The 12324-nt window shown below is 37.8% G+C and overlaps 1 protein-coding gene across 1 annotated transcript; it reads right to left on the reverse strand.

Moving 5' to 3' along the window:
* Positions 1 to 2221: 2221 nt before the first annotated feature.
* LOC133718094 (uncharacterized) lies at positions 2222 to 6932 on the reverse strand. Its single transcript, XM_062144901.1, has 5 exons — positions 6613 to 6932; positions 4657 to 5979; positions 2975 to 4563; positions 2818 to 2898; positions 2222 to 2725 (listed from the first exon to the last, which is right to left on the reverse strand). Exons 1-3 carry the CDS (start codon positions 6683 to 6685, stop codon positions 3788 to 3790), a joined length of 2172 nt encoding a protein of 723 aa, XP_062000885.1. The 5' UTR covers positions 6686 to 6932; the 3' UTR covers positions 2222 to 2725; positions 2818 to 2898; positions 2975 to 3787.
* Positions 6933 to 12324: the final 5392 nt, after the last annotated feature.

Here is a 12324-nt window from a genome sequence, read left to right on the forward strand (position 1 = left end):
TGGTCCGAACTAGACTCATGTAAATCGCACCTTTGGCATTGTTCTTTCATATTTCTACGTACAATTGCAGTGAAGCCAACTACATAACAGGTGTAGTTGGCATGAGATACAGACTTGTGCCCAATTTCAGTAAAGATTGAAATGAGGTGGTCTTCATCATCAACCTCCCACTTTAAATATGCCATACTCACCCCTTGGCTGAGGTCTCTATAATAAGGAAAACTACGTTTAGGGAAAGGATGCCCTCTTAGTTTTCTTATATGCTATGTTGCCTGGCTTTTCTTCTTTGTAGGCGCGATATTTCCATTTTGCTGGTCTTCTTAATGGTCTAGCATCTAACATAGAATCTGAAAAGAGAACAGACCAAAAATGGATCGAGAAGAAGCGAAAAACTTCCACTAAGGGATCCCTTCTTTGGCCATTTTAAGGGATCCCTTGTGGGAAACACTTTTCGATCACTTTTCGGCATCTCGACCATTCAATTTTTTTGTCCTAATGTACAGATCATTTATGCAAGTTTTCAGCCAAATTGATGATCGTTACAGTATCGAACTAGTTTAAATCAATAGACGAACCAAATCTGTCTAACTTGAACCGTTCGTGTTCATAATTGTAAATCACAATTTTGGCTGAAAATTCGCAGAGGTAATCTACTCATATAGACCTAAAAACTGAATGGTGGAGATGTGAATATGTGATAGAAAAGTGGGTCTAATAAGCTATCCCTTAAAATGACCAAAAAAATGGATCCCTCACTAGAAGGGCTATGTGTGTGTGTGTATTAGTGTGTCAATTTTATGACTAAATCGTGTTTAATATAGTGGATTAGTCAAGTTGTCTCATGACTGCTACCGGTCAATATTGATAATTCTATATAAAAAAAGTGTTCACATTTTGATCAATAATTTATTGTTATGTCTGTGCAGACAAATTACTAGATGATCATCATACATCATAGTAGTACTTGCTTGTAGCATTTACTTTGGCTCATGCATCTATGTAAATAAAAGAGCAAATTTCATTTTATTTCCCTGATCTTTACACCCTAAATCATTTATGCTTCTGCACTTTTAATTTCATCATGGGTGCCCCCTGTGCTTACCAATTTTAATCAATCTTGTCTAACCCTTGGCTTTCTTTCTAACCATTGTGTGATGTATTATGAAATTGTAAGTGTAACATACAATATATTTTGTATGCCACATTAGTGAATCATCATCATATATGAGAGCCGATTGGATCCACATTTTCAATTTACAAAATACTTGACAAAAAACTAATACATCTTCAAGGAAAAGATATTGAAATCTTAAAATTATTATATTGCAAAAAAAAACTAGGGGTGGGCGCGGTGCGGTTTGAGGTCCAAACCGCTTTTTTCGGTTGGCCTATATATCAAACCGCAACCGCATTACAAAATGGCTAAACCGATTATTTAGGTTACACCATTTTTCGGTGCGGTGCGGGTCGGTTTCGGTTTGGAGCGATTTATTAATTTCAATTAGAAAGAGAGGGCCAAAATCAAGCTTATTTTTACCTAACAATTTCAATAAGGCATAAATAAATTTTGAATGCATTTAGAGTCCACACAAATCGGCAAATGTCACCCAAATATCAAGCAACTTGCAGAAAGACCATAGCAACTTATTACACACACACACATATATATATATGGAAAAAATTCTGTTTACTACCCTATACTTTTAGGGGTTCGTCAATTTAGTCCCTGCACTTCTAATTTAATCAAAAAAAATCCTCACACTCTCCAATTTGATCAAATCGAGCCATTTCCTCACCATTCCGTCAATTTCCACTGTTTAGGTTGCTGACGTGTCCATACGCCATTTGACATGTCAGATTTGTGGGACCTTCCCACATGCAAAATTCCCAAGGTACCCCTCTCATATATCTCCCTTCCTTTCCCGCTTAGAACCCAACTGACCAAAGTTTCCCTCCAATTCTTGAACATCAGTTTCCTCTAACAAAACCCAAAGGTCCACGTGTCACATCATGATTGGGCAACATTATTAAGTTGCCAAAAAGGACTAAGTCATGACATTGAGCTTAGTCTGAACCTGAACATGTTTTGAAAAAGACATCCTAACAACAAGAAGCACGGGTTCATAACATAAAGGTCATAACAACATAAATTTTGGCAGCCAAAAGAAAAAAAAACAACAACATAAATTCATAGATTGATAGATTCAAAAGCATCCACTGATGTTCATATATAACCAAAAGATACATCCAAGTCCTCCATCCAATTTTATCTAATAGCAAACCCATGAACACAACACTACAATGCAGCTCTAACTTGACAAAAGCAAAAAAACACAGAGCCTTACAACAATATATCCGCATAATCTGTTCAAACACCATATCTAACAAAAAGATGTCATCAGTTTGCAAATACCAACAGATTGCACGAAAAGGGGGTACAAAATAGAATTGCAAGGCTTGCTAATGTGAAATTGGAGTTCAACTATTTCCCACCTCCTCTACCTGAGTTTTGTCTAATTCTTTGCGAGGTTCTAGTTGAGTTTGCAGCCTTGGTGCTGGATGCTTGAGAACTTTGTACAGGCCTTGAACTGGCAGTTGCTGATGTTGCTGGCCTTGTTGGGGCAGGTGGCCTTGTTGGGGCAGGTGGTGGTGGTACACTCCTTGAGCTTGATGGGGCAGATTTGGTTCCTGCTGCTCTTGAGGCCTTCATGGAAGCCATCTTCTTCTACACATGTGGTAATTCATTGCAAGTAATTGAGTTAAGCTAAAATGAGTCAAGTACACACAAACACAGTGAAAAAAATGAGCTAATCATACCCTTTGATACTCGGCTGTTTCTTTGGCTTTCTTCCTCAATTCATTCTTTGTCAAGGTTGTTTTTTTTTCCTTCTTGGTCTGCTGAAAGTAACAATAAGTGTTTGCATAATCTCACACTTCAAAATCATCGAAAACAACATTTAGGTTATACAATTACCTGAGTTTCAGAACCCTCCCCGTTGTTTAGCTTCCTCCTTTTATTAAGGGCAGAACTCTTCTCCTTTGGTGGCAGATGCCGATGGCATGTCTTAATATTGTGACCTAGGACCCCACAATTGCCACACTTTAGTGATTTCTGTACTCTTCCTAGTTTAGTACCAGATCCCTGAGCTTTCTCTGAAGAGTCTTTAATCCTCTTTGTTTTTGGTCGGCCCGGCTGTCTTGTATATTGGGGAGGTAACATTGCTGGTCCTTCACCTCTTAACCAAAGATCCATACCATTAACAGGCATTATGAGGTTGCTGTATATTGCCATATAGGTCTTCTTGAGGTAGCATTCAGCAACGTAATCATCCGGGTCCTCCCTCTTCAGGAAAATAGCCGAGACTGCATGTTTGCAAGGAATTCCCAACAAGTCCCACATTCGACAAGAACATGTCCTTAGATTCAGGTCCACAGTATTCTTAGAGCCACCAAAGTTCTCAACTTCAGCTTGGTGACCTCCATTGAAGGTAGAAATACAGTCTGTAGCTGCTTTCAACTTATTCTTTTCAAGTGTTTTCCTTGCCTTGGGGCAAATGTTGCCATGGTAAGCTTGCATTTTTTCCCTTCTAAGCTGAATCCTTGTCATTAGCTTCACCCGGATTTCTTCAAACATGGACAGAGGTGGCTTACCCCTAGCGTCTCTTATCCATCCATTAAAACTCTCGCACAAGTTATTGATTAGAATGTCACACAGCTGTGCAGTGTTAAAGAAAGCCATGCACCAATGTTTTGGGGGCCTTTCAGGTTCTGCAAAACAGTTAGCAAGTCATTGTGTCAATAAACATTCCTGCATACATAAGCTGAATACAAATAAGAAGCCAAAACTGCATATACCTTTCATCCAATCATATGCCTTCTCATTCAACTGTTTCATATCTTCCATTTCTTTTAAATAGAAAGGCATTGTGGTTGCTTTAGCACACTTCCACATCTGGTCCTTCATCTCTTTCCCCGGAAATAACTTTGTGAAGTTAGTCCACATATGTCTCTCACAGAATCTGATATGTGCTAAGGGGACCACCTCATCAAAAGCAGGCATCAATCCCTTCTGTTTGTCACTTATAAATGTCCACCCGGCTCCACCATCATTCATATCCAAATCCTTTCCCAATAACTGCAGAAACCAAATCCACGAATCTTTAGTCTCATTCTCCACCATTGCATATGCTATGACCCATGTGGTGTTGTTGGCATCGATCCCAACCGCTGTCAAGAGTTGCCCTCCAAAAGCACTCTTTAGATGAGCACCATCTAATCCTATAACAGCCCTACAACCTGCCTTGAATCCATTCTTAAGGGCCCCCAGACATATGTACATTCTCTTGAAAATGGGCTGGCTGCTTGAGTGTGAGAAATCACACTTGATATCTATCGTGGTTGCTGGGTCAACCCGCTGCAGCTCTTTGCCATAGTCTGCCAGCCTTGCAAATTGTTCCCTAATAGAGCCCTCCAATTCCAACAAAGCTGCCCTTTTAGCCCGATAGGCCATTTGCTTTGATACCCTTGCCTTGATCTTCGTAGACATGGTCTGGGCAAGAGAACCTGCATATCAAACACACCAAACATAATTGCAGTCAGTTTGGTACACAATTAAACCATTACAATTCAAATTCAAAAACATGTAATTGCAGTCACCTGTGTTCCAGTTTTCATTAAGCTGAATCTTGTCCTTGAATTTTGCAGTCAAGTATCTAGACCTTACCATTGTGTTGTTCCACTTTCTTGTGCACTTGTGCTCACTTTCATATGTCTTGATCATGAGTGTGTTCTCATGTTGCATTTTTGATGCATAAAGCTCGAAGGGGCAGTCATCCTCCTTGCATATCACTCTTAATCTTTGCTTGTCATTTTTGAGGTACACGTATTCCCAGCCACCTTGAATTGCTTTCTCCCTCAATGCAGCTCTTAATATCCTTACATTAGCAAATTTCATCCCTTTGCAGAACTCAGGTTTCTTCATGTCTGTCTTCGGGTTAAATTCTGGGAATTCATCTTCAGGCTCCCCATCAGAGTTTACGGCAGGTCCCATTCTCTCTTCATCCGAATCCACATTAGCAAACATGTCCTCATTGTCTTCCAAATCAGCATATGCATTTCTGCTCCCCAATACAAGTAATTGACTGCTTGTTCCTACACCATCTTCAGTTTGCTTTCCACCATCTGCTCCTTGACTTCCTTCCATACCCTCAACATCATCATCATCATCATCATCATCTATACCATAAGGGTCATAATCTTCATCATCCAACTCAGGGTTATAGTCATCATCATTATTCCCATCAGATCCATCATCTTCTTCATCCTCTTCATTATCTTCAAACCCTTGTCCACCATAACTTTGCATGAAATCTAGGATGTCTATATCGTGCAGATCATCAAAGTCGATACCGCTAGAGTTTTGGTTGCTCCTTTCATCAACCTTTTCTTTACCCTTGTCATTCGGACCAATACTAGCAGCCTTCATCTGTTGAAATGGCACAATATCCTGGACTTCTCTTATAACTATCCCAGCGTTTCTCTTTGCTGGTCTAGGAGGTATTTCTCTTGGGCTATCTGGCAGTTCCTCTATAACTACCCCACCAGATTCTGCTTGGCTAAAAAAGATGACCTCCATTTCATACACTTCATCCAAGCTGTCCCCATACACACCATGCAGCTCCATATGATCTAAATACAGTAACACCAACCTAATTGAAGGTACACAGCAACACATTGTAATGGCATCCAGATCAGTACTTAGCTTCGTCAATGTTTGATCCTCGGAACCAATCCTATACCAATAATCTATTCTCTGCCCTTCATATGTTGGATCCAATTGCCTCACCATATTGTCTACCTCTACGAGGGACATCTTGTCCTTATCCACATAGTCAAAAAAATTCACCTTTCCTCCCACATACTTGTTATCCCTTATACAGCCCCCATGAAACACCTTTATTGTAAAATAATCCGGCTGCCCTGCAAAAAAGTCAAGGGGCAAAACAATTTAGCTTCAAACATCCCTTTACAAAAGCATTACACCAACTAGTAAGCACCATCAAGTCTACAACGTAATCACCATAAAGTCTACAACAACCAATTTCCTCTGCAAAGGTCCCTTTACAAAAGCTAACCAACTAGTAATAAAAAAAAATTAAAAAAAAAAAAAGAAACACAACCTAACCAACCATTGTATCGCCATAAACTCGACAACAACCAAAGTTAACAGAATAAAGCCAAAACAGTCATCCTCCTTTGCATATTAGGTCCCATTAGGACCACAACACAGAAAGTAATGTCAAATTTGAAAGCACATGGCAGACCAACCCTATTTCTTTACTACCACCTTGCACATGGCAGACCAAACTTATTTCTTTATTTGTCCCCAACTGAGAGCACATACAATTCAGCAATTTCAAAAGCATGAAACCATATAAACAAACACCAGAAGCTATATTTTCAAAGCCCTAAACCCAAAATCGAAAAACCTTACCCATAACCCAAATTTTTTATGGAAACCGTAGATCCTGAACTCGTGAAAGCTTAAATAGCTTCCCCCCTAAACAGTTCACATAAACCCGTGAAGCTTCGAAACCCTAAAAAAGAACTCACCATAATCGGGAACCTCATCTGCTTCGATATCGGCTCCCCTTGGAATCCATAGGTCAAGGTCGTTGCCTACCATGAGGCCACGTCTTCAATCGAAGCTTCGATTCGAAACTTCGACTCCAATGGAAGAGGATTCAGCTTTGGGTTTCCCGGTTTCGTGCTTCTGGGTTTGAGAGATTTAGGATTCTAGGGTTCTTGGCTGCGAGATTGGAAACGGGAATCAGATTAGCGCTTCACACAACCCCTATTACGGTGTCTCGTTTTGGGATGACGGCTTCTATTTAGGGTTCTAATTTTGGGTTCTTCAGCGATTGAAAACGGGGTTCTGAGGATTTAGGCTACTCGAGTGGGAAAGGAAGGGAGATATATGAGAGGGGTACCCTGGGAATTTTGCATGTGGGAAGGTCCCACAAATCTGACATGTCACACGGCGTATGGACACGTCAGCAACCTAAACAGTGGAAATTGACGGAATGGTGAGGAAATGGCTCGATTTGATCAAATTGGAGAGTGTGAGGATTTTTCTGATTAAATTAGAAGTGCAGGGACTAAATTGACGAACCCCCAAAAGTACAGGGTAGTAAACAGAATTTTTTCCTATATATATATATATATCAATGATCAAGCAAACATGGTGATAGGAGCATTTTAATGTGGTATTTTAATAGTTAATTCCTCATATTTTGCTTAGTTAATTCCTTAACGAATCGTTTTTTTAACTCAATTTCTATTTTTTAGGTACATTGGAGTAGATGATGATGAAATAAGTGTTAGGTCCATAAAATGATGGAGAAAAATGGAAATGCACTAAAAATGTCAACTTTACACATTTTCCTACTCCGGCTAGGAGAAACCAAGCCAAGCAAGGAAGAAGGAGCGACCACCTGACCAAATGAACTTCAAATGATCTGAAACCTTCCAGATCCATTATAGACATCCTAAGAAACATTTCTTATGAAGAGTGCAAGAGCCAAATAGAAGTGGAAGGCATTCAAACAGTCAGCCCAATTTTATGCAGAAGCAAAACTGGAAAACTTGACCTGTAAGGAGTCCAGCAGCGATTCCGGCCCAATGGCATGGAAATAAATTCTGAAAATTTGACACAATGATTTAAACTCACGGTGGATCATTTCATATGAAGAAGTCACTGGCAAAATCGTAAGTCTTGGTGGAGAATTAATTGAAGGAAAAATGAGCAAAAAGTGACTCAAACCTAACAAATTCCATTAAGTGTTTAAGTATTCAAACCTAACAAATTCCATTAGTGTTTAAATATTCAAACCTAACAAATTCCATTAATGTTTAAATGCTCAAACCTAATCCATCATCATTTGTTTAAGGCCAAATAGTTTTGCTTGGTAGCCTATAAATAGAGGCTACAACAAAGAAGAAAAACACATTCCTTCATCCATTCCATCTTCTTTGTCTCTCCATTTCCTCTCCATTTTCTCTCCATTTTCCTAAGACATTCCTTCATCCATTTCATCTTCTTTGTCTCTCCATTTCCTTTCCATTTTCCTTTACACATTCCTTCATCCATTTCATCTTCTTTGTCTCTCCATTTTCTAGTTGCAAAATTCCGCGTTTTCAAGCAAGGAGAGGAAGAAGAAGAAGGAGCCGTGAAGATCATATCCTCCATCGTCCACCTTGAAGGCTTGCTTCCAAGATTCAAGATTCCAACGTTTCAAGCTCTCCATCTCCATCCCCAACTCACGGTGTAATTCATTCTTTTTCCTTGTAATCTTTTGATTTCCTTGTTTGATTTCGTAGGAATTTGTTTATAGTTAACAATAACGTTTAGGGAAAAGTTTAAGCCCAATTTCTATATTTGAATAAAGATTTCGAATTCCATAATTGTGATTCTAAGTTGCTTATGTGAGTTTGTTCGATTGAATTTGCTTGACAGAAAACTTTTATATGTTTATCTTATTTGGGTCGACACTTATAGGATTTGCATGTAATTGGTGCTAGATTTTGGTAAACGATTCACCTAATAGTTTTGTGAACCTAAATCACAAGTAGTAAAGGCTTTGGACAAAGGTCGAATTCAATTGAAGAGGATTGCAAATAACTAGCTAGGTTGTGCACTTAAGTTGATAACCTTTCTCTATGCTTCTTGCGTTGAACATGTTTTGATTAGCTAGCTTTCTAGACTTTGATTTCATGTTTAATAGGATTGATCTAGGTGTTTTCATTTGGATTAATTAGTTAAGGAAAGTAAAATATGGGAAATCATTTGTTTCGAATGTTTCACATGATCAACTTCTTTCTCATGACTTGAATGATCAATTATAGGGTTTGAATCGAATTTGATTACATGGAATTGGTTTTTATCTTTGTTTCTTACATTCCATTCTTGTATAGGTGTTTTTGTATTTTCTTTATTTTATTTATTTTAATTTTCGAAACCCTAATCCTAAACCCCCTTTGTTTGTTACTTTGTATATATCATTTGTTTTATTTTCTGGAAATATTATACTTTTTACTTAATTTAATTCTTTATTTGTTTTTGCAATTACAGGTGTACCTTCAATCCTCGGCTAGAACGATCCCTACTTATTCTATACTAACAACTACATTTTGCAGGGTTAAATTGAGCGTTTTCTTTTAGCGTGTCAATTTTTGGCGCCGTTGCCGGGGATTGACACATGCTACTTTTAGCGTAGCAGAAGCCCAACCAAAAGGGCAAGTTTATTGTTCATTGCTTATATTTAATATTTGATTGAACAAGGTCCAAGGAATATGAGTTAAAGAGAAAGTAATCTAAAGAGTTAGATGTGTGAGACCTTTACTCTTTCACACTCTTATCCTAAAAGGTTCCTAGTCATAGGATTATCACTTGGACATTGATAATCCGGAAAGACTAGCACATACTATGTATGCTCAATACGGAGGATGATATGTCTCTTGTCATTTGTGTAGAGACACTAATACAAGTATATATGTGGGTGCTCTTAACTTAAAGAGTACACTGAACGCGATCATTAGAGTTCTTGTATGGAGTCTTACTTACATGTCAAACTTGAACTCTAAATTGCAATAATACAAATTAGTCCTTTGACCTGAGACACCATAGTTGTCTTATGAGTGAATGGATTATCTCTTGATGATGCAATAATATTGTGTCCCTTAATGGATATAATAGATGCATTCATTGGTATAATCAATTCGGTCATGAAGACATGTGAGTGTACAACAAGGAATCTCTATCCTTAAGTAAATAAGGTGTATGTTCAAAGATGTGATTCAATGAGTCTTTGGCCAAAGCATTGAATGAGATTTAAAAAGGATTTTTTAGTCACATTCTAAGAATCACATAAGAATGAAAATCACATTAGGGGATTGACATATCAATTCCATACCCCGATGATGCGATTTAGAACATCGTGTTAGAGAAGGACCGTATTGTATTGTAATTCCAATTGAATAGGTTCTTTGTCATTCTACATTAACTAGGGTAGTCATGATATGTTGCAAGACGTCACTCATGACTTGTGAAGTCCCCAATGATTAATAAACATTTATTATCCTAATAACAAGGGAGAATCAAAATGGAGTTTTTGATTCGTAAACAAAATAGAATGGTTTCTATAAACTTCACTGCCTTGTTAATTAGAACCTAAGAGATCGCACACCATATAAGTGGATCCTTGAGATTGTATATGAAGAAGATTAAACAAGAGTTGGTTATGAGCAAATAATTAATTAGATTTATTATTTGGACATAATTAGAATTTTCGGGTAAAACCCGAACCTATTGGGCCTAAACGATTGTCTGATTTTGGTGTGGACTTGGGCTTCACTAAATGAGATTTAAATAAAAGCCCAAGACACATTTTTAGTGCCCAATAACATGTATGGACCAGCCAAAATATTGGCTTTATGAAAGTCAATATTTTCTTTTAGTAATTGGAGTTATTTCCTATTATATAAAAGTGAAAGCATAGACATAATAATGGTGTGTCTCCACACTATTATTTTTAGATTAGAGAGAGAGAAAGAGAGTTCTCTCTTGGTCCATTTTTCAGAAATTAAAGGAAAGAAGAACACTTGCATAATTTCTTCTTTTCTTTCATCTTTCTTCATCTCTTGATTCACTTGGTGAAGATCCTTAGAGGCCATATATTTTTGTGGCTTTACTTGTTACATCAAGGAGGAGATTACAAGCACAAGAAGGAGTACAAGAATGAGTTCTTAATTCAAGGTGCTTCAAGGTGGAGGAAACACACACAAGGAGAGATCAAGGAGAGGAACTTTGGTAGTTCACTTGGATCGGATTAAAATCACGCTCCAAGGGTGAGTAGAACATAAACTCCCTCTTTGTTCTTCCTTACTATGCATGCTTTGTTTATATACATATCACAATAAGCCAAGATCATGGGTTAAAGGAATTGATTTTATGTTTAGTTAGTAGTTTAATTGTTAAACTTATTCCGCACTAATTAAAAAGTTTTGAAATTCATCCATTCCTTCAGGAGGCACCCCAAGACGTGTATACAAGGAGAAGAGTCCAGGCTGAAGGACTATAAATATTAAGCGCTGCATGGGAGGCAACCCATTTCAACCGAAGCTATGGAGGAACCATCAACGAGAGTTTGACATTTCTATCATTTCACTTGCTTAGGTTGAATTGAATTGTACTTGTAGTGTCTTTGTTTGATTGTTTCTTTTACCCTTATTTTCGTAGCCCCCCATATTTAGGGTCTATATACCATTTTTTTTTTGCCTACATTGCGGACAATGTAGATTCTAAGTGTGGGGTGGGTTTACACCTTTATTTCAGAATATTTTCAATTAAAAAAAAAACTATACATATTACGTTGGTTTTATAGAATCTTTTTGTTTGCTTGAGTCTTAGGATGCTCCTAACGTCTACGATGAACATGTCTCTGAATTCATGGCTGAAGGTTTTCGCAATCGAAATAAGACTTAACTGAATTCTGTGGTTAATCGACGTTGTGATACTTGTATGAAGATTTGAGTTAGGATTGTAACTTGGTTCATAAAGCATGCTAGGATTAAGTCTAATTCATTTGACCCTAAGTGAGCTGTTGAGCTAAAATACATTCTTTTTGAGTGCTTAATTGATAAGTCCACAATTTCATGGTTGTATTTGCAAAACCTCATCATTCTTTGAAAATCCAATGATCATGTGCCATAGATTTTAATGGACTAGAGAATACTAGAACTCGACTTTTGTGACTGTCAAAACTTGTATGCCATAATATGCCCTGATCTTGGATAGGATAGAAGGCATTAGGGTAACCACCATAACCAAACAAGCATGTGTCCCCAATTGTGCCCATCGTGGGACTCTTTAGAATGAACCCCTTTGAGCCTATGTTGAAAACCTTTGTTTCATCACCCTCACTACCCTACCATGAGCTTAGTACATGACACCTTTACCCTTGTACTAGGGACTTAGTAGAGCATGACATATTGTGTAGGGGTGACAATGAAAGACAAATGTCGGGTGGGGAAAAACCAAGAAAAAAAAATGCAAAGAAAAAAAAAATGAAAGAAAATTTGAAAAGAAAACTCTTGGGAAATTGTTAAATGTGGTTTTGGACTTTCAAATTTGTAGAAGGCTCAAAGTTGAAAATTAAGCCTTTGTCCATTCTCATGTTGGTTAGAGTGAAGGTTGAGCCCAAAACGTACAATGATAATTGGCTCACAAAAATGGTGATATAAAGTGATCCATATATGCTCTGCTAG

The sequence above is a fragment of the Rosa rugosa genome, chromosome 6 (assembly GCF_958449725.1).
Source record: "Rosa rugosa chromosome 6, drRosRugo1.1, whole genome shotgun sequence".
Classification (NCBI taxonomy): domain Eukaryota; kingdom Viridiplantae; phylum Streptophyta; class Magnoliopsida; order Rosales; family Rosaceae; genus Rosa; species Rosa rugosa.